The following is a 23,777-nucleotide window of genomic DNA, read 5'->3' as shown; positions in this document are numbered from 1 at the left end:
GGCCCAAGTGGTTAGATCGCGGATTTACTGATCGGAAGGTCTGTGATTGGAACCCGACCTCTGCCTCTCGAATTCCTCTGTCTAGGCTTGGGCAACCTGGCAGTATCCCAGCCCTCGTGCAACCTTTGGGTGGTACGGCAGTTAGGCACCGAAAGGGTGCTACAGCTGGACTGGAACTCGAGCGATGTCACAAAATTGCTCGGTGCTCGGATATGTATTTCTTCTGGTCGATAATACAATACCATCCAGCGAACTGTGAAAAATAGCATCTGCGCGGATCGAGTAACTTGTGTCCAGAAAGCTGAAATGATGGAGAAGTCAAGACAATCTGAGAATGTGTGCAACCTATTCCAGGTGATACGCGCAACAGTGAAAAGAGACCTCCAGTTAGTGAAAATATCACTGATAACAATGGTCCTCTCGTACTGAAAAAGAGGAACGTCCGAATCGTTGGGTTGAACACTTTCAACAACAAATCAACTAGCCACCTGCAGTTTCTATACGGGATTTCGGGCCCGTAACACACCCCTGAACAGTGAAGTTGGAACCTTGGACAGCTAATTAAGCCAATGCGTTTTCTTTCTCAAGCATCATCGAGCTGCTGGTCCTGAGCTTCCAGTTGCTCTGTTTAAAGACAACTGAGATCCCAGTCGAGTTATTTTGGTGATGAAGGTCTTAGCCAACTGAAAAGAGTCGCCCATTTTTCAAAGAGATGCTTAAGGTGACGGCGGTAGTCATAGAGGAATTGGCATAACCTTCGTTCTAACCAGACTATCTATAGCCCATTTTGCGTCTTTGAGTGCTGTCTTCCGTGCCCAATTTCGGGTGCCGGAAACCTAGAGGTCAACAGAATTAGACATTGCAGGAAGATGTTACGAAAATCGTGGACGCTGTTGGTGCTGTTCGCCTACCAGAATTGAGGTCACGTGACCCTCGTGTTTGGCTGGAGGCGCCGACCGATATGGCGGCTAACCGTTTTTAGTGTTAGTTCCTTTCCAGATTGCTTGACTAGGTGTTGGAGGTGTAGGCACCTCGGACTTGTGTTAGGCTAGCCCTAGGTCTTCCCTCCATGCCACATTTTTCTTCTCACTATAAGACTATTCAAATAAATTGACGTGGCTGCTCTGGTGCGTGTCGTCTGCTTGTCTGAGGTATCATGGACTCACCGACATGGTGATGCCACGCAAATAGGTGACGATTTTCTACCTATCCTTTTGCTCTTAACTATTAACCTGTTGTTTTTTGTTTAAAAAGCCCTCCTGTACATGTATCTTGCATTACCCGCTGCCATGAACGGCGCCGTCCCAAATGACCGTACATACATACACGGCTCACCTTAGTGAAACTGCGTTGAACTGAACTTGCACTCACAATGTTTAAGGTTATGCTCCTGGACAGGCAGTCTTCGAACACAATCCAAGGAGTGATACTCCAGGTTCTGGAACGTTTTACGTTCCTTGGAATTCGTATAAATCACAAATGTAGTGACAGATGAAACCAATGCTCGAGTCGCGTTTGCCAGTTTGAATAACTTTGGCGACAAAGCGGCATATCCCTAAGTCTCAAGGGATGCGTGTCAAGCTACGGTGTGACATATTTTGTGAGACGCGGACTTTGCTAGCAGTGGCGCTGATACATCATGCATGCTGTAGTCGTTGTCTCAGTGTCAACAAATTCGCAGCGAGGCAATTGGAAAATGATTGTTCGGTTGTGCAATAGGGACTTCAGTCGAAGAGTTTATCCAGCATCAAAAGCTGCAGTAGTCTGGTCACGTATTGCGCATATTGGAGCACCGTTTACGGGAAAGTACTCTTTCTGGTGCCCAGTCCAGAGTGACACAAGCAGGGGAACGTAAAGATAAAAAAGATAATTGTTCAGCTGTAACACTTTTTCGGTGTCTAGCTGCCATGCCAATCGGAGGAACCAAGAGGGCGGAGATACTGCCAGGTTACGCGATCCTAGACAGGGTAATTCGAGAGACAGAGGTCGGGTTCAAATCACACATTCTGATCAGCGAATTCGCGCTCTAACCACTGGGTCATCTCGCAGAGTAATTTATGGTGGGCTGACATCCATTTCTGCATTTGTCTGTCGCATCGGACTATGCTAATCAGTCCTTGTTCACAGTAGGTTTTTCAGATGCTGGCTGTATAACCAGGTAACCCTCCTAAGTCGGGTTTAAACTCGAGGGACTGAGCCATCAGCATACTCAACTAGTGACACATAGTTGCCAAGTCATACCGGAATAACAGCACGTCAGTTTACAGCCCTCATTACCCATAAGACAACCAAAACTATCTGTTGCCCTGTGTGTCTGTATTAGTTTGGTTTACTCGTCATTGGTCCCACAGTCTCACTTCTAACACCATTGCAGACCTAGTGCTGCGGAATATCCAGAGTGTCCAAACGGATCCTTTGTAGACATGTACACAAAGTAAAAATAAAGAGCATGACAACGGGACACTACAATACGATGCAATGTTCCACCCTTACGAAGTTAAGGTAAGTTTCCAAAAGTGACAACTCAGGGACTCAAACCAGGGTTTGAAGTGGTGAACCACGTTAGTATCCTACAGGTTCGGGCGTTGGTCCATCAGAGGACACCGAGGGTTGTCTACTACATCTGTTCTCGCCCAGGTATACATCTCTGTGTCACTTATGACCCAAATGGTCGGACAGGGAAGACGCTTTCCTTCGCCAACCTGTCACTTTCACGGTTAGAGTTCCTTCAATTTTGTATTATTTTTTGGGAAATACTTTCCGTTACTTTTTATCGCTTTTGCTTTTTCAGAAGGAGCTTCATCTACTACAGTTCTAGCAGTTTATTCAGGAATGTCAAAAGCTCGAAGAACTCGAAAATTTGCTGCACAGAAGCGAATGATCGCTTTGACGGACTCTAGAATGTAGATCTGGTTTTGGTAGCCTACTCCATCGCTAATCGCTACTTAGAAAAAAACAAGACCAACACAAGAAGCTTGTGAACCCTTTGAAAAAGAACGTTCAGCGCATTTCTATCAAGCACAACCCAGAAGTGTTCCCGCGGTTAAAGGATTCATACAACGAAGCATTGGGTCCTCCGTACCATATACTCTTGGATACAAACTACATTAACTTTTCCATCAAGAACCGTCTTGACCTGTTCCGATCGATAATGGACTGCTTGTTGGCCAAATGTGAGTTGTCTGTTTTCACAGAATTAATCCGTTTTAGGCTTCCTGTACGTCACCGACTGTGTGATGGGTGAAATCGAGAAAATGCCCGAACGCTATCGTGTCGCCCTAAAGTAGGTAGTAAATGCACTGGCACCAAATTATTTTCTCTAGGATTCTTCGTGATGAACGTATTCAGCGATTGACTTGTCAGCATCGCGGGACATACGCAGATGATTGTCTTGTTGAACGCTGCCAAGCTCGGTGTTATATTGTCGCGACATGTGACAAAGACCTGAAAAGAAGAATACGCAAGATAACCGGAGTTCCAATAATGTATATACGTGGACATCGTGTGACCATAGAGAAGATGCCAATGGCACTTGGTGCTCCGAAACTTTAGAAGCAACATCTTTGGCTTCATCTTGTAAATACTGATCTTTCACCATCTTTGCTTCTTTTGTCTGCAAACTTTGTGATGTAGCGAGGAGAAAAGTGTCGCCATGAAGTTTTCTCCATGAGCAAACGATACCGGTTCCTTTAGCCTTCGGAAAATCAAAAAGGCCTGCTTTCAAAGTACAACTTTGATTTATTGCGAAAAAAACAGAAAACGGCTTTTATGTATGGATTAGAGGCTCAGAAACTAAACTCCTTGGAAGGTCCGCATACCTGGTAATCAGTCAGCAATTTAGTCTTTGAGAATATAGAGCAATGTAAAAACGAAATAGCTTATCTCTACTGTTGCCCGTAAACTTTTCAGACACAATAGCGGTCGTTTGGATGAATCCATTTTTGTTGAGTATTCTAGTGTTTTACACCACAGCTGGTATGACGAACAGTTGTTTCTAATAAAGGATTTACGGGCAAATACAGTTATAATTGGAATACGAGGCTTAACTGCTTGCATAAAAACAGATTAGGCAATAGACATTACAGCAAAAGAAGGCGGTATTACCTGGTTCAATCGGAGCCAATTAAGAACTGTGGTTGGTTGGCCAAGGCAGGGTTAAGTCGTCACGGATGTTTTTGATGACACAAAGTTGCTTGATGTAGCCGAATCACGATCCTATTTGCTTTTGTGAGTACATTTTGCCTAACCTAATTAGAACCATTTATTTGCACTTGATGCATCACACCGATTGGTTCAGCCTAATGGACCCGGTAATTTGTGTCTTTTAGATGAGCGACAGTCTCGCCCGTCGAGTGTTTCGTTTTTCCGATTCCACTGCGTGAGGATGCGTACTCAGCCGTTTTTTAAGGTAGTTGTCAAATTACGCGACCGACATGGAGTGCGTAGCATTCACCAATGTATGAATGTATCGTCATGGAGGAGTCTTGGATTGGCATATTGTCCTTAACTTTTACGTTGATCAACCGATTTCATTCCATTCCAACATTGACAATGCAAACTCCTCCGAAGCCCCACACTTTAGGTTGCTTATTAACATTGTTCCGCCAGTTGCAATGGGGACCTGGGAGACGAACTGGTCTTATAGAAAGCGACGTTGAGCTGAAATTTGCCTTCCAAAACCCTTTAGTTACAGCAGAGAATTTGTGTGCCATTTTGTATTACAAAAAACCAAACGCTTACATGCCGCGCTTGAAACATACTTCCCTCTAAGCGTGGAACCAAATTTCACACGAGCTTGGGGATCCCAGACTTATTTTGAACAGCAGCCTCATATCCATAAGCTGCCCACCTAAACAGCAGTAGTACTGACCATTGTGTACACATAATAACCCTTCAAAGAGAGACCATTACTTTATGAGGAGTAAGTCTCCTACGCGGATGGCACACCGAATTTCGGCTTGTCTTTGGTAATACCTTTAATTGCGGTTTTTCATGTGGACGTGCCCAGGCAGCTCAGTTTCTTCGAGAAATCCGAGGATGAGCCCCATAATAGAATTCTTCTGTACATTGACCATGTCAGGCAAAGGCTAACCATATTAAGCCGTATGATGTTGCCGATCGGTCCATACATAGGATTTTGAGATTCGCTTGTTTGTCCAGGTGTGTGGCTTGGGCAGAATGCTGAGTAGAGTTGGACGACAACTATTTCGTGCTGGTGCTGCGGAGAGCGAATGATGTGCCAAAGAATCTTTTGGCGTCCGCCGGCGTCGCGTGGGAGCGCACCAACTTAGTGTGTTGGGACTGGGTGTTATAGAATACCTGTGGAAAACGAGTCGGACACGGTTCAGTTCAAATTTCTTTCCAGCTCACAAACCGTGTATCGGAATGTAATGTTTTATCTGTTACATCTTCGTTCACCAAGGATGAGGCGAACAGGGGAATGAAAGAGGCGTTAGAAGCGACGGCCCAATCAATTCATTAACATCAAATGGTACTGCTTTTCCGGTTTGACGGGGATGTTGATCTGCGCAGTGAAAGCGATTGCTTCGATCCAAGACTGCCTTCAGTTGCGTGACACAGCCATACCTGTCAGGCTTACTTGCCTTTCCCTTGGTCTCCATTCGGAGAGATTGCATTTACTAACGGGAGTGAGTTGACCGATATAATGTTTCATGTTTCGTTGGACAGGTCATGGAGTGACAGCCCGTGAGTCGTCACAGTCCGATACGAGGCTGCGCAAAAAGGGCTGTACGAGGCGCATGACCCAACCAGCGTAACCTATGGAGGATAAACTTCCCAGAAAACCAGCTGCCGTAATTAAGCACTACTGATCTGCTGTTCCCACCAGACTCGCGCATTGCTTCGGATGCACCTATGGTCAAACGCAGGAGCCTTTCATGCGCAGCGACTATATGTCTGATCCATAAAGTAGAACAGATCTATCCGCGGCATTACACACTCTACCTTTGACAGTGAAACCGATGTCTCGTCTGTGCCACACAGTTCGGTGGTTATCAAACGCCTCCCTTGCCGTTCCGATTCGGGGAGTTATTTCGTTTTCCACCAGACCGCCGGAACTTATACAGCTGCCCAGGTAGACGAACTTATCGTGACATCGACCAGTTCACCTTCAAGCCTAAGTTTTGGGTTTGATCCCATCCATTCTTGCAGCAGCACTTTGCACTTTACAGGTGCGAAGGCATCCCAAACTGCGCAGCTGAATTGCCTAGGTTATTTAAAATACGTCGGTTGCACTTTCAAAGGGTCTGATCCAAGAAGAGCAATATTGTCAACGTGCCCAATGTCCGTGGGCGAACACCCAGGCAGTGATTTGATCCCCGGCGTATTCGCAGTAGATAGAGAAGATTCAAGCAGCATATCGATTACGAATTTCTAGAGGAAGGGCGGCAGGAATCCTTACCTGGCACCACGATGTGGTGAACTCAGGAGAGAATTTGTCGTAGACACGTTCACGTCCACGAAATCACTCAGCTGCAGAACCCTTTCGGTACCTAACGCCATGCCACTGCCACCCGAAGGTTGCACGAGGGCTTGGATACTGCCAGGTTGTCCAAGCCTAGACAGAGGAAGTCGAGAGGTAGAGGTCGGGTTTGAATCACGGACGTTCCGATCAGTAAATTCGCGCTCTAACCACTGAGCCACTTCTCCCCCTCATCCACAACAATAATTCATAATGGACATCCTTCATGACCAGAAACCGCCCCAAATTTTGACGATCAACGGAATGAACATAGATTTGGCAGCGATAAATACGACCATTCGTTGTCGTCGGAAGAAGTCGTGCAGTTTCAACACTTTGAGACGCAAAGATCGATGGCATCCCAGCCAGGGCGAAACCAAGTTTGATTCTCCTGATGACGGATCAACCTACGCAGGATAATGTCAAAGAACGTCTTAGCAGCTATAGCCACTAGGTTGATGTGTTGGTGGTTTTCGCGTGGTGTTTTTGCACACCTTGAACATAGGAATCACCGTCGAGGTGCTCCATTTTTGGTGGCTTTTCCTCATTCTAGATAGACACATCCTTTCTTGGCATAATTATTTGCCAAGGAGTGCTGGAAGCACCAGACCGGAGTTTCGTTCTTACTAGAGCTCATCAGCATTAAAGATTCCAGGCCGAATCCTGGGTATCTGATTTCCGATGCGAACCCATTTACACAACTCCACTAGAAAATTCTACGATTTACGCAACCACCTATAACTAGTCAGATTTATCCGTGAAGTCCAAAGCGTTCGTGCCGCTGTCTGACTTGGAAGTCTACATAGGCAGATTAATCGGTTGGTTGCAAAAGCCAGCATCGTTGTCCTTCGGACAAATCATTCGCGTCGCTCAAATTTGAACGCGTGATAATTTAGCTGTGCTGATGTCAGATATGCGAGGTTCAAATGCAGAACGGTCAGGAATGTGCGCTGCTGTTGAGGTTTGATAAGAGCGAAACTCGAGTTCAGTGCTTCCCCTTGTTGATTTGAGTTGGAACCAGGACAGAAGAATGGCTGAGTCGCATCCGTGTATTTTTAGGCAACCGGATCTTCGACAGTGGTGGAGAGTAAGAAGAAACCACATGAAATTGGCGTTAGAGAGCGTCTCACATGAAAGCCCCATCATCTCAATAAATTGGTTGATTTTTAATATTTTTTTATCGCTCCGGCTTTCACCAGGACGGCCAACAATGCGATAACTCGTGAAAACCTCATTATAATCAATTGGTCAGGGAAAGCGATACGACATGGATTGAACCAAAAGAGTGATTAGCTTGGCAGTTTTCTGCTACTACCAGCGAGCATACCATAGAACTGGATGACCCCGATTCAGTTTTTTGTCCTGTTTAAACACAGCAGTTCCTGAACTAAGAAAATTATCCCTGTTTTCCTCCATCCGAACTTTTAGATTTACCCTGAAAATGGTAGATTTCTAGCAAGTGCGCTTCGTCTGACCACTAGCCTCGATAGCAGCTTTATGAGCTGATTGGAAAGTAAGGTTAGTCACCGTACACGTCGGGGATTTGACGAGGCTCCACTAACAGACACCCCGGTGGTGTTTTTACTAGTGTTCAGTTAAGTTCGACACCGTAATGGATATCATGCCAGGTGTCAGCCACTGGATTCAGCGTGCGTTATTTCGGTACAGTTTGAAAGAGCTGCTCTCGGCAAAAGTACTGCATGCGTCACATGACAAACTACGTTACAGTTTAAGTGTGCGTGAACTCCACTTGACAAAACCGGTTTAAAAACCTGTTCAAACTTTCCCTTCCACTGTTCGGCAGTCTACAGACAGCGGTTTCCCAAATGGCTCATATTCAGCAGCATTTTGCGATCAAAGCGATCTGGGCTAATGGATTTTACCCAGCCAGAAGGGGGGTTGGGTGCAACATGTTCTGACCTGCTATACTGCTTATTGGTTTATTAAAAAATCAGGTGCCGCACTACACGAGTTATGGGCCACAACCCTTGACTCCTTGTCAGTCGCCATTCGATGAAACAGTACTAAGGCTTTTGGTAGAATGTACCGTTGTCGAAGATCAAATAGCCGTTGGTTAGAGTAAATGCTCGAAAAAAGTTGGACGTTGGCGGGATTACAGAGAGTTTCCGAATTGCAGCAATTTGATAACCAGGATGTGAAGCGAAACAACGCACATGTTTTTTGTGAGCCTGAAAAGGCTAATCGGAAATGTCTGGAAATAATAATATCACTAAAAGAAAGCGAAGATAACTCGAGAAATTTAGAATGTGGAATGGTGTCATGTTATACGCAGATGAGTTCGCTGAAGGAGCTAGGCGCTGCACTAAAACTTATAAGCTCATGCACCCTGACTAGTCTTTTCAACTCATGTAATAGTTCTCGAAAATAGTCTAAGCCGACCGTCAGAAACCAAAATACAATGAACTTTTCGAGGGAGTGCTCCGTGTACAGAGGTTGTCCTTCCTCTAGAGCATAACATACAGTGAGTAACGCGAATATGCTTCCTAATATCGTGTAATATTCAGATATAAACAGTGAAAATGTAAATTCGTTCTGCATCAAATGATGCATCCCGTCCTGCTCGCAGTATCCAGGTTCCCGCCATTCTTGTCTGGGAAAGACCGTCCTTTTTTCGACCTGCGGACAAGTGGAATGAGAACTCAACGTTGTTATGGGTAATTCTTGATGAGACCCCACTCACAAGGTTGCTGAACACTCTCGGACGGCCCACAATCGGGTTCCATTCTTCTAATGGCTCAGCAAGTAGGCACGGTTCCAAGCTCTCTTGAATCCAAATTGAACGCCATTGGCGAACTACATCCATTTGTAAACTAATTTGCCTTTATCAGGGACATCCACATCTCTCGTTTATGATATTCTTCAGCTGAATGTGCTTCACAAGGGTATCTCATGTTCTCGTCGGTACGATATTCGTATCAAGTAGATAAGGACCCAGAAAAGTGGGGAATGCCACCAACTGGCGAAATAAATGAGTGAAGAATCAACGGGGACGAAGTAAACGGAGACTGGATATCACAAGACGGGTTCGCGATACAAAGAAAGTTTGTGAACAACCGATCTATGGTGGTAGAACGACAGTTTCATATCCCAAGAATTTTTGCTACTCACCAGTAGTGAGTAGTGAACAACTGACGATAGCACACAGACAGCTGGTTTCTCCTACATCGGTGACTCAACTAACGGCTACTTTTCTTTATCATGCTCGCAAATTACATTGTTCTCTCCAATAAGCTCCATTCATGAGAGACCGCCCTCATAAATACTACCAGTCTGCTCCGGTCCGTGAGATAATACGTAAAATAATACCTCCTGGAGGACGACGTAATCTCTCAATAGAGATCACTCTCAATGTTCTTATGGAGTAAAATACTGATCTAACGAGAGTCATAAGAAGTGATCCCTTTTAAAAGACATAATTAGGCAGTTGTCCCTCTTCTTTAAGAGACCGCCTCAAAGGATTTGTCGAAAGCGCCCTTTCATCTGCAAGAGAGTTATCCAGTGAACTACTCTTCATGATCCAACAAAGGCGTTTTTGATGGTCGGTCTACCTAAGTGGTGGTCTTTTCATAAATGGACAGACAGAACTGTACATCCGTGACTTCACTATTTGGGGATCCACATGACACAGAACCTTGAATCAGCATAATAGTTCATGATACCACACCATGCGCATTAGCGTTAGGACTTGTCAACTATTTGAACTACCCTTGCGGACTTAAAAAATTGATTCGGGACCCTTGAGCGTGTAAAGTGGTAAAAGGCACAGGACACTGAAGTCCGGAAGGCTTGTTTTGATTGGTTTGGAAACCAGATAATCACAGGACCACCATAGTTTTGCTTCGAATGGATGGTGAGCAAGTGGTGGGTATAGTCAGAAAAATGATTCAGAGGCTACTGGAACATGGCTGAAGAGACCACAAAGTGGGCGCGGTAAGCTCATAGATACTGCCCCCTTTGGGCCGGACAGTTTTCACTGACATTCTCAAAGTCATCTCTCTTTCAATGACCCAAGAGGATTCCAACCCGATTGGAGAACTGGGAAATGGAACAGGACTGTTATGGTGTGTAGAAGGGTCACTGCACATGACACAACTGCTGAATTTGTGTCTGCTGTTGCGGATGCACTAGGGAAGGTGCTATTAACACACTGCCGATGTGCAGAAAAGTTGTTCTTGGGTCTATTTGTAATGTACTACTCATAAGGTTGCTGAAAATCCACGACCGGTCGTGGGCTGTCGATGGATTTTCAGCAACCTTATGAGTAGTACATTACAAATAGACCCAAGAACAACTTTTCTGCACATCGGCAGTGTGTTAATAGCACCTTCCCTAGTGCATCCGCAACAGCAGACACAAATTCAGCAGTTGTGTCATGTGCAGTGACCCTTCTACACACCATAACAGTCCTGTTCCATTTCCCAGTTCTCCAATCGGGTTGGAATCAGAACCGCGGTAAATCTCAGGCTGGTACTGTTTGGCTGATGGATGAACTCGTGTCTCTTTGTATCTAATCGAAAAAATGAATGGCACGACTGTGTATATCAATGTGGTCTTGGGTGTCGTCCACCGTTATTGGTTTTCACGTTCCACTGGCTGGTTTAAAATCTGAATAAGGCGCATTAGATGAACATCACGTAAGCCACTACATAGTCGTCTGAAGTATTCACCGGATGGTAAAGCTCTGGTACCAAACAGCGAATGGGAGTGACACCGAGGAGAATGTTGTCAAACTTTTGCGAACTGCCCTCATTTTCAAATTCATTCTTAATTCTAATGGGAGACTCAACTGGATGCATCTGAATCTCCTGTTTATGATGTTCCCATTCATCTGAATGCGCTGCGTACGGACCACCACATACTTCAGTTGGTACAATACATTTTCTAGACCAAACACACTACTCCCAGTGCTACGGTAGATCGTCCGATAACCTGCTATCGATTTCGTACTTCTTTGGAATTATCAGAATGTCGTTTCTGTTTTCCATCAAGCCTAATTCCTACCCTAACACCAGGTTGCGCAAAAGTGGATTTATGCAGTCATTTGCAGAGTAACTTTGCAGTATCTCTTGTTTATTATATTCTTCTACTGAATGTACTGCACGAAAGCCACCTCACATTTCGGCGACTCAATGAGTAGTGTTGAGCCAAGAAAAATATTTCGGTATCTTAAATATCATTCCGGCTTAAGAATGAGACAGCTGATTCAGTTGAAGTTGGTTATAAACCAGAGATTCAGCCGAGTCTCCTGATAACATTAAGTCAACGTACAAATGAGGGTACATTGAAAATTACTTTGTAGAAGCAATTTTTAGTGCCGCCTCGGGATACGAATATCCTGCAGTTCATACCGCGTTTGCTATGCAAGGTCTACAAGTTCCAAACCGTTGCTAGTGACAAAGCATGAGGTCGGAGGAGACCAGAAGACTGAGCTAGTAGTTGTACAAAAACAGGATAGGATGTTAACCGTTGTACTGTAGCCGGAGGTCGGAAACTATTTTCCTACGTTGTATCAGGTAATCAAATGAAACTGGAGGCACATGAAAGCACTAACCTGACCGACTGGATGTACTATGCTATTCAGAGTAGAACATAGTCAAGTAAGCAGTTTTACTACTTCCTTCCCGAAATTTCATTTGAGGTTTCAGCCCGTAAGTGTAGTCAATCTCTGCCAAAAAGTCGAGAAACACTGTACAGTTGTTGCCTGCTTATTTGGAGTCATCTGCAGCGCTCATCTTACGACCTCCCCGGGAGGTTCCAATCCGCAACTTCTCGGTTAGCGATAAACGACCATACTGTTTAACCGTGAGTGGCTTAACCCGCACTTAGAAAAGATATGACATCACTCATCTTTCAGTTACGCAGAATGTGATCTGTTCTGAAAGGTGCTCCTTTCCTCAGGTTGGGGTCGTCAGAAAAACACTTGAAGTAGCTTGGTGGAGTGTTGATGGGCATCATGGTCATCGTTCCACCCCCCATGAGCAGTTACTATCCTTGTCACAAGAATTTGTTGTGAAGCGTAGCTTAATTCGGCTGTGCTTATGGGCCAGAATAACTTAACTCTCACTGGATGTAAGAACCATGATACTACCAAATTGTGGACGTCTGCCTTCTACCATAACCCAGCCTGATGGGTTTGGCATTAGCGAGCCTTTGTTTGAATTCGATTACGTCTTTCCGGTATCTAAGGGTTTTGGTGTAGATGCCTAACTCTAAGTACACACGGCAAGCGAAAGTTGTTCGTTCGTGCACATCTCCAGGCCCATCGTTTTTCTCATAGTGTGTGTACATGAAGTTTTTTCTCAACATTTTCAAATGCCACTCTTCTAAACCTTGTATCGGTCTGTGAGGCGGTGTCGGGTGATTCACTCAACTTCCAGTGTTCATCTAGACAGCTTGGAATTTCGTCATCGGAACCAAAGTTTTGTCATTTCGGATATGAGTGTGACAGAACGTTGATGCCCAAAATTCATGATTCAAGGCCTTCGTTGTATACCTTATTCGACAACCTGAAAAGCGTCATAGAGAAAGCGTCGTGATGAAGAAAAGGCGCCGAGGTAATTAAAGAACTTCTATCTAACCCGATGTCCACTATCTATTATCCAGATATAGTTCTAAGGAGAGTCCTGCTTGTTGATTTGTTCACCAATACTAGGTGTTAGTCAACAAATCAACAGGCGATAAACGCATCTGAGCTTCAGTGATTGCCCTCTAGACAAAAGCCCACGGGACCGACCAAAATCGTTTTCTCCGGCAGGTAATTCTCTTCACAAGAAAATTGGTCTCCTGGACCGTGAACAGTTCCGAAACACCAACCAATACATCGAGGATTGTTTACTTTGTTATTTGACAATTTCCGAACGGTGTCAACACTAGTTTGAATAGTTTGCATCGGTCCAACTCGCCAAAATGAAATAAATGCCAGCACGTTTCTACTCGCCATTCAATACATCAATAATCTAGGTGATATCATCAAGCCACCAACTGTCACGTTGCCACCGCTTGGGAATGTCTGTGTCCGAAGCCGGAAGCTGCAATGGTTCTTGCTCTGAAAAGTGTTCTTCCGGAGGACAGGGTGAGTTTCATTACCAGATGGTGTGCACTTGAGAGTGAGGATAACCAAGGAGAGCCTGATGGGACCTGATGATTAGAATCATGTAAAGAGTCATTAGTGGGAGTGGAATAACAGCAATTTGGAAGAGCCATCTTTGAGGGGTGCAAATTTATGTGATTCTGAAGTTAGTTTGTTATAGTTCATTTGGTACCATTCATGGGGTTTCGTTACTTGTGCTACGAAACTACATTACTTCCCATCAATCCCGACCCAAGTCTCCTTCTTGGTTCCGCTTTAGTGCTGCAATGATCCTGCAGGCTGCACTGGCTGAGATTCAGTTCCCCGTTGTTGGGTCATGTCCGGGAGGCCAACAGGGGCAACCCGATGGAGAACAACTAGTCACCGTAATGATAAGAATGATACGACGCGATGTTTCCGTAGTAAGTTGTGCTGTTAGTTGCAACCGCAGTGTGTGAACAGTAAGGCATTTTCCTCAAGCAACCAGCACTTCAATGAATATGGAAATGCACCAATGTCGCCCTCCCTTGAGAACATGTCGATTTATGCAAGGCCATTCAGTTCACCACCCGTAATGTGTCTTTGTAGCCTCCCACCATCGAGCTGAGTTTGCTAAAGTGCTTCGAGAAATGTATGGATTCAGTGTAAACAAAGGTGGTTTTGATGACAGTTGGAAAAAGGAGGAAAAAGCCATTTGCGTCGTTTTTCACATAGTCTGCCGGATGTTACCTTTGAACCCCTATGAAAATAGAATCCTGTCACGATCAGCAGCTCTCAGTGATGCCAGAAAAAATGTACTAGCAACAACCGACAGTGTTGGCGCGCGCATATTCCGAATAAGGAAAACTCTAAAGAGTGGCGGAGAGCGCTGCTGGACACCTGATTTGCGAGAAATGGTTAAATCTTTTGCAGTAAGGAACAGTCGCACGGTATCCCGGCTAATCCGATAAATCAGTTTGAGGAGGGTGGATGTTTGGGAAAATTGCTTCGAAAAAGATCGGCTCATTCACAGAAGCGTCGTCCTGAACGATGGGCTGAATAGTTTGATGAACAGATCAGCTGGTCTCTATCAACTCATTCTCTGGAAGAACCGTACAAACCCGAGTGAGGAGTCAACAACATTCTCCCATCGAGAACGGAGATGTAGCTTGCATTGGTTTAATGCAACAAAGCCCCTGGTCCAGACGGTTTACACTTTCGACTCTTCGAGGGGGTGGCGATCCGCGACTCTACTACAAAATATCTGGAATAAAGACAGACTGTTGATAGAATGGAGCCTCTAGACGATGATTATCATAAAAAATGGTGCATGAACACCGTACGAAACCACCCGAGTACCAGCTTGATGGCTATAGTTTCCAGGGTGTTCTCCGGTTTTATCCTCCCCAGACCGATCCGTCACCGCTAGAATCAGATTCGCGTAAATCAAGCTGGGTATTCCCCTAGCGGAGGTTTTCAGTGATCATTTCTTTACTTTACGATAAGTGTTGAGGATGCCTTACTCCCTTCAACAACTAAAAACAGTTGTTTTCCAAGCCCGAAAGCTGTTTTAAACTATGCGGACTGCATAAACAGTGAATGTCTGACGATGTCGGTACCTTCCGAATTCTTCTCTGTTCTAAATTGTCTATGCGCTTCCTCCCCCGTACCTGTGAGTGTTCAGCATAGTCATCCATTGGTGACATGCAAGAAGGTCCTCTGTTGCTTATCCTTTTCAACTCCGTGGTCAACGCGTTGCTCGAATCATCTTTACCTGGTTCTAAGGCATTGGGATAGTCCCAAGACACACATATCCCAGTGCCATTCTCAGAATGGCAAACCATTTTGAATAACTTGAATAATTCTCTTGTATAATTCGGCATGCACTTTACTCCTGGAAATTTTAAAGTGCTACTGCAAGGTTGGCTGGAATCAAACCGACTTCTCATGCTTGCAGATCGAACATTCGGTGTGGTAGATAAGTTCGTCAGTCTTGGCAACTGCATCAATCCCGGTGAACCGGTGAAGGATAAAATTACTTATCGAATCAAGAAGACCGGAACAGTGCAACTAAACTGTGGCGCTGTCCCGACGTCATTTTGATTGTTGAGGCTATAAGCTTGACTCTTGTTTCTTCCGAAGCAGTGTGTGGCTCTGGAGAGTACACCTGATTTGCAGTACACCAGACGATTTCACGGAAGGTAATTTCCCGTCAGTCTGGTCACGCCCCAGACTCTACACTGGTTAGGCCGTGCACTTCGTGTGCTGGAAGGCTCTTTACCTCGAACAGCCCTATTAGTCTAGCCATATCTCGGGTGGTCAGTCCATCACTGAGCAGGAAAGACCCTACCAATCTTTCTAGTCTCGTCGACAACTACTATCTCTCCGGACGGCGACCTCAGGCGAGAACAACCAGTGGTTAATGACAGTGAGAGATAGAGTTAGGTCTGGCAGTTATTAGCGAACCTACGTCAAAGTCATCGCTGTCGCCGCGCAGCTCTCTCACTGATTAGGTCATCGGCTTCAAAGTGTGGGTCTCATTCCATTGTTGTACTTATCCTCCAGTAAATTAAATTGGAGGCTGGAAACGATGTATTCTGATATACTGCTCGTAGCTAAACAACCAGACTGAACTGATGATGTCGTCAGCAGCACGGGTCCCATGAGTCCTCGTGGATAAGATTCGCTTTTCATCTGGGTATTGCTGACCAACCAGTGTTAACTTAAGCTCAATGGATTTAGCATCACTAACCCACAATGTCACTGATTCATACCTGGCGACCTAGTGTTGGTAGTTTCACATATAGACGGCATTTCAGAGAAGAACTAGCGGATGGCTTCTCTTCTGAGTGCGTTACTTGGCACAAGGTTACTGAATTTTCGCTTCAGTGAATGGGACCGTTGGAACTAGGCCTTATTGCAAATTACACCCAAGGAATGTTGATGGACAAGTCATTAGGTGAAACCATTAGTCTTGAGTCGTTTATCACTCTGTGAAGGTCAAATTCTGAGAAAGAGCACATAATAGCACTCTGTGGTCCAAAGTTCAAATTTCAGCAATTTACCCCCGGTAGTATGGAGTTGATTTCTTTACTAGGTCCTTCAGTGGAACAGATGCAAACATTTGCGTTGTTAAGGAACCGTCGGTGACTTTTTATCCGCTGGCTCAAATCCATTCGTAAGATGACTCGATAAAAGTCCTAGGCTGCCTGGAAATAAGGTTTGATACGACTAGATACAAATGTTAGGATGCCCTGGGTGTGCAACGATCTAAGGCGTTCTAATTTTAAGCAGGATCATCTGTCTAGACACTCTGAGGTTATTGTCAAATCATTCAGAGTACTTCGTCAGGGTGTATTATGGTACAAGCCAGGACAACGGAGATGGAGCGAAATGGTGGCCGATTGGATACCGTCTGCCTGACCTAGTTTGTACCTCTCTATCCATTTTGTCAGGGCGGGCTCAGACAGAAGAAAAAGCACATGTGTAGAGATTGACGCATCCCCGAGGTCACCATCGGTTCGACACGTCCGGAAAGCAGGTGAGTTGGCGGCTCTCACCAAACCTGGCTTAGCAACATACGACCAGCGTAGTGGGCCTGAGAGTGTTCACGACCGGAACACCACCATTGGCTGTACAGAACGAACAAGTGAACGACCATATTTGGCCTTTTAGGCATCTTATGTATTTACGCAGACGCTCTGTATGTTTGTCCTGGCAATACAGCCGTGTCCCCAGTCCTCTGTCTTCTCCCTATCGCGTAGTCTGGCAGGATCAGTGCAGGCGTAACCAACAGATGGCCACCGCAAGATACAACATATTTCCTGCACGTAATTTGGTAAGAATGATCATATTTAGCTGAATTTAGTCCCTTCTTCCTATAATTAATCGCTGTGTTGAATACCCACTCGGCTACATGACCAGATAGTCTTAGTACTACTGCACATTCAGCTGAGAAACGGCATAAATGATTTCGAAGGTTGATTGAATTCTTCATTTATAGCTATTTGGTGCGAAGCTGCTTGAATTTCCACACCTGCTCCAAAACCTACCAAGACGGTCAAGAAAGCGAGGTGTTTCATGTGCTTCTTAGAAATTTGAACACTTGGATTCTAAGGCAGATATACAAGTTACGTTTCTCAAAATCACTGACCAATCCTTTCGGTAAATGCTTCGAAAATCCACACTGTACAAAAAATCCGCGGAATACTGTCTGGAAGTTACATACAGTGTTACACACAAAGTTACACACAATGCGTAACGGATGCATAAAATTGCTCAGGGTGGAAGATCAATCAGTCGCCAAGGACTACCCAGCGTGGTGGACTTGTGCTCTACCACAGTGGAAAGGCTGTTGGCCGAGGTGGAACGGGGTTGTGATTCACAAGTTACCTGTTGGCTGTAGGTACAAGAGGGTTCCAATGCCGTATTAACCGTCTTGACCGGTGTATTCGCTTGGATGAGATCCAGTTGACTAAGGTCTTGTGAATCGTTGACAATATCAGCCGTTGTCACTAAAATCGCATTCGTCTGTGAGACAACATTTGACGGAGCTAGGACACATAGTTGGCCGTCCACGGTGATGAGACTCAACTGACCGGGAAGATAATTTATTGGAACATCAACCATGGACTGTTGCATACATTGTGGTGATAACGACTGAACGGAATTATTAGGAGTCGTCAGGTTGGACAGATGACTATCAGCCACACTATTGGAAACAACTTTATCCGCGTTACTGCAAGGTGGGCCAATATTAACAACGCTCCCACCTCGTCCAGAATCAACATCCGATTCTAGCACATGAAGATCGAGATGATGCGGTTGATGTGAGGATGATATCAACTTTGAAGGGTTCCGAACGAAATATTTATCCCTGATGAAAGACGACGTTGCGTCAGCTTGACTCTGTGAGCTACTCATTGGAAGTGCTAGATATCCAACGCCTGTAGATGTATCCACATGAACGAGGCATCTATCATGTTCCATTTGCCCGTCAATACTGACGTTGAGGGGATGACTGGTTGTAATGCCTTGTGTTGGAGAAAGCTGAACAGCTGTTGGGTGGAAGCGGTGACTTGGCTGAAAGTGGGCAAGGAAAAAAACGATTGTAAACATCACATGCCACCTAATACGATGTAAGCCTAATGACGGAGCAAGTTATTTAAAACGATCGCCATTAGGTGATAAATTATTAATGGATCAAGTTACCTCAGGTTCAGGTTCTTTTAGCGCAGCTATCAGTCATCTCTGAGGAAACAGTTCACAGAAAACTCTACCTCTCAAGGGCTACTAATTTCCTTTAGAAACATTCTTACCGTTAAGCTTCCGAGATCGGCTGGCAGGCGGATGAGACCATGTTTATTCGGTTTCTTATGGTGGTCTCGCCAGAACAGGACAACTTTTTTGTCAGAGCGCGACTGGCTTTGGTACATTCACTATAGCAACCAGGACAGTATCTTGTTCATGGAAGCAATGAGATAGCAACAGTGAGATAACCCGCACAGTGGTCGGAACTGAGTTAAACCGTGGCTGCGTACTGAACGTGTCAAAATCGACTCTCTGCCCATGAATGATTTTGAAGTTGGACATTAGCAATGAAATCTTACACACACTGTACATGGAATCAATACGTCCTCAATCACGGTTGTTGTCGGAATCAGGCTCTTGTTGCTACCTGAAAGATCTCAGTAGTCATTCATGGTATTGGTTACAAGATCGAGTAGACCACCGACAGAAGTCTAAATGGTCACTCACTCAGCCGTAACACCCTTTCGGTGCATAGCTGCCATGCCACCCGAAGGTTGCATGAGGGCTGGGATACTGCTAGGTTGCCCAAGCCTAGACAGGGGAAGTCGAGAGGCAGAGGTCGGGTTCGTACCACAGACCTTCGGTCTAACCACTTGGGCCATCTTGCACACAAAAGTCTAAAAGCGAGGACTTACTGCTTCGCAAATTTCATCAGTTTGAGCTTGGGTCGCTGGGCGCCACTTTGTACTCATTCATGACACTAGATTTAACCACTTGATGTTTGATATGCAGATTTCAGCAAATTACATTTTCGCACATACATTCAGGTAATACGGGATTGTGAAATCTGTTTGTTTGAGCCTAGCTGATTCTCCTTGAATACTGGTTTTTGCTCATGTGTGCGTGTGCATCTAAAATTTTTTGGCGAAACAGTACATCTCATCACAGGAATGAATAGGTTTAGGATGAAATGCACTGGCATTCAGAAATCTGCCAGCGAACGTATTCATTTGCACACAAAACTGTGGACTACTTTTAATGATCCGATATTAATTCTTCGTGTAATACTAATACGACCTTTCGCCTATAATCCACCTGCCCCATACATGGCTTTGAAAGGTAGTTTTAGCGTCTCCAGGAGAGAGGATTTTTTATGGCCGCGTACATCTACGTAGATTGAACTTTTTCACGCGAACAGACCGGTTTCTGGATGTAGACACGATCCAGACAGGTGTAATTCATGTTCTGAATGTCGTACATCTGGAAGGGCTCTGTTCACTATTGACAAATGTACTTTCGGGTGGTCCTACAAATTACTTGTTGTAAACGAGATTTCTGACGGCTCACATTTGGACATTCTGATTGAAACAGTATTACAAGTGTCAAGTTGGACAAGCTCAAAGGCACAATTGCAGAGAATTTATAAATCCATGTGGAGCAGAATAACTATAATTTGATCAGTTTATGCAGACGAAACATATATGTCGTCCAGAAATTTTGGATAGAAGACTAACCGTAGTTAGACATAAAAGTTTGAACCTCCATCAGTCACTACTAAGTCTTGCGACAACAGAGTAATATTTTTTCTCAATTTCCCGCCTACACTGGTTGTTCGGGACATGAACAACTGCGGGGTAATTCTTTCTGTACCACAGATGAAACTGAGCTTACTCAGTCTTGTTTAGCCTAAATTTGATGACAGAAACAACATGTCTATGAGGCACACTGTCGTTCGGGGTTTTCCTGCAAACCGCACGAACACACATCAAAACAAGCTGGTCAATATGAATATACAATGTAAATCTTCGAATTAGTAAAAGTGCGTGAAAAGTCTGAAGGTGAAGGTTTATTTGCGGTTCAACGACTGGCATATACCTGAAGAAATGTATTGCCTGAGTGGGAAGGCAATGATTCAGCGAATTTGTGGTTTGAAACCAGTGGATATGTTCTTGCCACGTCAAGTTTGCAAAGCTTACAGTGTACGAGGACACGACCAATTAATGGAAAATACTAGCATACCTGAATCAGTTAAGGTATGCAGTTTACCAATCAATGCTTACAGTCATACCGTGTGGGACAAGGACAAAAACAGCTGTTCAATGCTGCGTCATTTACCCTCCTTTAGCCGTTTCAGTCAGGGAGAAAGATAGTCACCCGTGTGGTGATATACGGGTAGCTGATCGTGATGGGATAGGAGAATAGCTTGTTGTCTACCGATTAACCGTCGACGGTCACATACCCAGTAGTGGTAATTTAGTAACTACTTCAATGACGCTAGCAAAAACTGTAAATGATATCTGGTCAACCACTGTTTGACCAAACATCGTTGTGGCCACGGAACTAAATGAAACCTACTGAGATAAATGACCTAAACGAACGGGAACTTTCAAGCTGAAGCTCTGACGGGATTTGCTGTTCGTTCTGAAAAGCCTGTTTAACTATTTACCGCAGTGCTACTTCTTCAGAGCCTATCGGCCAAAACATGCGTCCTTGAAATGAAGGATTGCATCATTTCAAATACCGGTGGGGATTTAAGAGTTGGATTAGTCTTGTACAAACTTCCGAAGCCAGTTTTTTAATCACACTGATGAGGATAAGACAGGAATCGTAGAGGTAAGGTAGAGGTTAATGATAAAGCGATATGTGGTTCGATAAGCTTACAAAAAGCTTTCTAATTTCGTGGTGAGAAGCAAACGACATCGCATGTTTTAAAAAAATGTGTTCTTTTTCAAACTTCACAAGATTACGTACTCTTCAGGACTTGACAAAAGGCCTTAAATCAAAACTAATCTTCAGTTCGACAAAAATTCACTGAAAAATTGAGTGCGCTAAGTTCAACGAAAGTAGAACGATCAAGAAAAATAGATGATCTCACTCGCATTTCACACAAAACATGACACCATACTCCTTTAGCCACCCGAAGTATTTCAGCTGAAGTATTGCCTAGCTTCCTGTGTGACGGCATCTCGGATAGTCGGTCCACCGGTTGCATACTGTTGCATACAACCCTCTCATTCCAGACGGGATAACAACACTAGAAAAACCTCGAAAGATGAGAGGTTTGACGATGATAAGAACCCTGAAGAACATAATTTAGCAAGCTCAGTCCAGAACAGTACGTAAGTCATACAGAATTTCATCAGAAATCTATCCCTTCCATACGAATTGTGATCTGAAATTGATTTTGCTGGTGGTTGGTCAGATGGCACTTGATTTGTCTGCCGAGATTGCCAACTGGCTAGCAAACGTTTCGTCTCCAGTCGAGGAGACATCGTCAGTGCGCAGTTGAATGGGTTTGGTTACGACATCCTTTCAGTTCATAAATAACATGTTACATGACACAGAACTGTTAGAGTCACAATCAAAGCTTGATTAGAAGAATGACAGCAATCTAAATTCGATGGGTTCACCACCATTTTTGTCTGCATAAAATGATTACAGACTACTATGCGTTGTTGCCTAGATGAGCACATCAGAAAATGAATTTACATCTAAACGTCTGGAATGTCTTCTGGTCCCTTTTGTGAGTTTCTTATCTTGGAAGGAAATTTCCACAGTGAATTTTGTGTAGCGAGGTACTTCCACTGTGGAGTTTTTTCCTGAAATGCAAACATACTTACATCATGAACTCGCTGATTTTGTTCCGTATGGCAGCTCACCAAATCTGACGGTATGCGCATGAAGCCCGGCTTTGCGAGCAAACGTTCTTGGTTTCCGGCTTCTGACCTAAGGGCATCCGCATAATTGTTGGAAATGGTTGGATCCTCGGAAGAACCATTATATACCGGGTCATCAACCGGAGTGTTTACCGTGTCACCTTCTGCCAACAGTTTAGAGGATTCTGTTGTCATCGCACAAGGTGATGATGAGGTTGTGCGAGATACCATCGGCTGACAAGTCATCTGTCGGTTTTCACAAATAGCATATTCTAAAATAAAAAATACGAATTAGGAAGCGATTTTTGTTCCTGCAGAGTGAAAGATGAATACGCAAGACTTTTCGCTACAGAAGTTCTGCATTTGCACCATTAAAGGAAAGAGTTTAGTCACTGATTCGGTAAATTCCGCCAGGTTGTGGGTTTTTTTCCCACTCCCTAACGCCACATTCAAATAGATGGTATCTATTCCAGTTAACGTTGTTCATCGATGCAAGCTAACAGACAAGTTCATCCAACCATTCAGCCAGACCCGGTTCGGTGGGTAGATCAGTTGACGTCATACAGTTGTCCAATTTACGGTACTAACGGACGGGTAAGGCAAAAAGAGATTCGATTGGGGATATTTCAGGGAATATCGGTTCTCCGTCTACTGGCCGAAGAAAAGGTACCGAAAATTGCGTTTCATTCTGATTCTATTCTATCGTTCATTAAACTTCCATCTGTAGCGGAAATCTTTAAGCACGGCCACTGCAGAGGAATTTAGACGCATTCTACCATAACATAGAACGCTGTTAACAAAGTTCGGTGAAAGATTGGCTAAGACAGCGAAATTTAGACAAATTGGCCATTTCGAGGAATTATAAAGTTGGAGACATATTGTGGACTAAATAAAAAGATGGTCGTTTTGAAGGAGTTTTTCGTGAGGGAGCTGCTTGTAGAGAGGTTTTTGATTGCAACGCTCACTATGGAACGTCCGCTGCAGTCATTGCATGCACCAAGGGGCGGATCAAGCATATTACACCTAAACTGTGTCATTTAGGTGTTACTCAGGTCTACAAAACCTGTAGGAGAACATACAAAATGAGACACCTACGGCTACAAGCTACTGCATGCGAAATTTAACTACAGCATTAATGTACCTGCTCCATAGAACCAGTTGAAATATGGGTACTGGCGGAATATTTGTTATGGAAAAAGAGACCGACGGTAGCCTTCAAGTTTCGGTTTTAAGCTGCATTCTGTGCAAAACATTACTATTATTCTCTTGACAACCCATGTGACTGATAATCGGGGGGGGGGGGGGGGGGCGGAAACAATGC

The 23,777-nt window shown here is 44.5% G+C and overlaps 2 protein-coding genes across 2 annotated transcripts in view; one reads left to right on the top strand and one right to left on the bottom strand.

Moving 5' to 3' along the window:
- Positions 1 to 2,832: 2,832 nt before the first annotated feature.
- Positions 2,833 to 3,549, top strand: T265_13983 (hypothetical protein; the record flags this gene model as incomplete). Its single annotated transcript, XM_009171482.1, has 4 exons — positions 2,833 to 2,903; positions 2,950 to 3,173; positions 3,211 to 3,283; positions 3,324 to 3,549. Coding segments are annotated over 4 exons (594 nt in total), but the record flags the coding sequence as incomplete, so codon positions are not given.
- Positions 3,550 to 17,828: 14,279 nt separating this feature from the next.
- T265_13982 (hypothetical protein) overlaps positions 17,829 to 23,777 on the bottom strand; it is a gene marked incomplete at both ends in the record, with an annotated part of 60,930 nt that continues 54,981 nt past the window's right edge. Inside the window, 3 exons of the mRNA XM_009171481.1 lie at positions 17,829 to 18,678; positions 19,308 to 19,477; positions 22,421 to 22,641. Of these exons, the coding sequence (XP_009169745.1) occupies positions 17,829 to 18,678; positions 19,308 to 19,477; positions 22,421 to 22,641 (1,241 nt within the window). The remainder of the gene's footprint in view (positions 18,679 to 19,307; positions 19,478 to 22,420; positions 22,642 to 23,777) is intronic.

This window comes from Opisthorchis viverrini, assembly GCF_000715545.1.
Source record: "Opisthorchis viverrini unplaced genomic scaffold opera_v5_129, whole genome shotgun sequence".
Classification (NCBI taxonomy): Eukaryota; Metazoa; Platyhelminthes; class Trematoda; order Opisthorchiida; family Opisthorchiidae; genus Opisthorchis; species Opisthorchis viverrini.
Note: the sequence above shows the minus strand (reverse complement) of the source record. Positions and strands in the feature narration are given on the sequence as shown.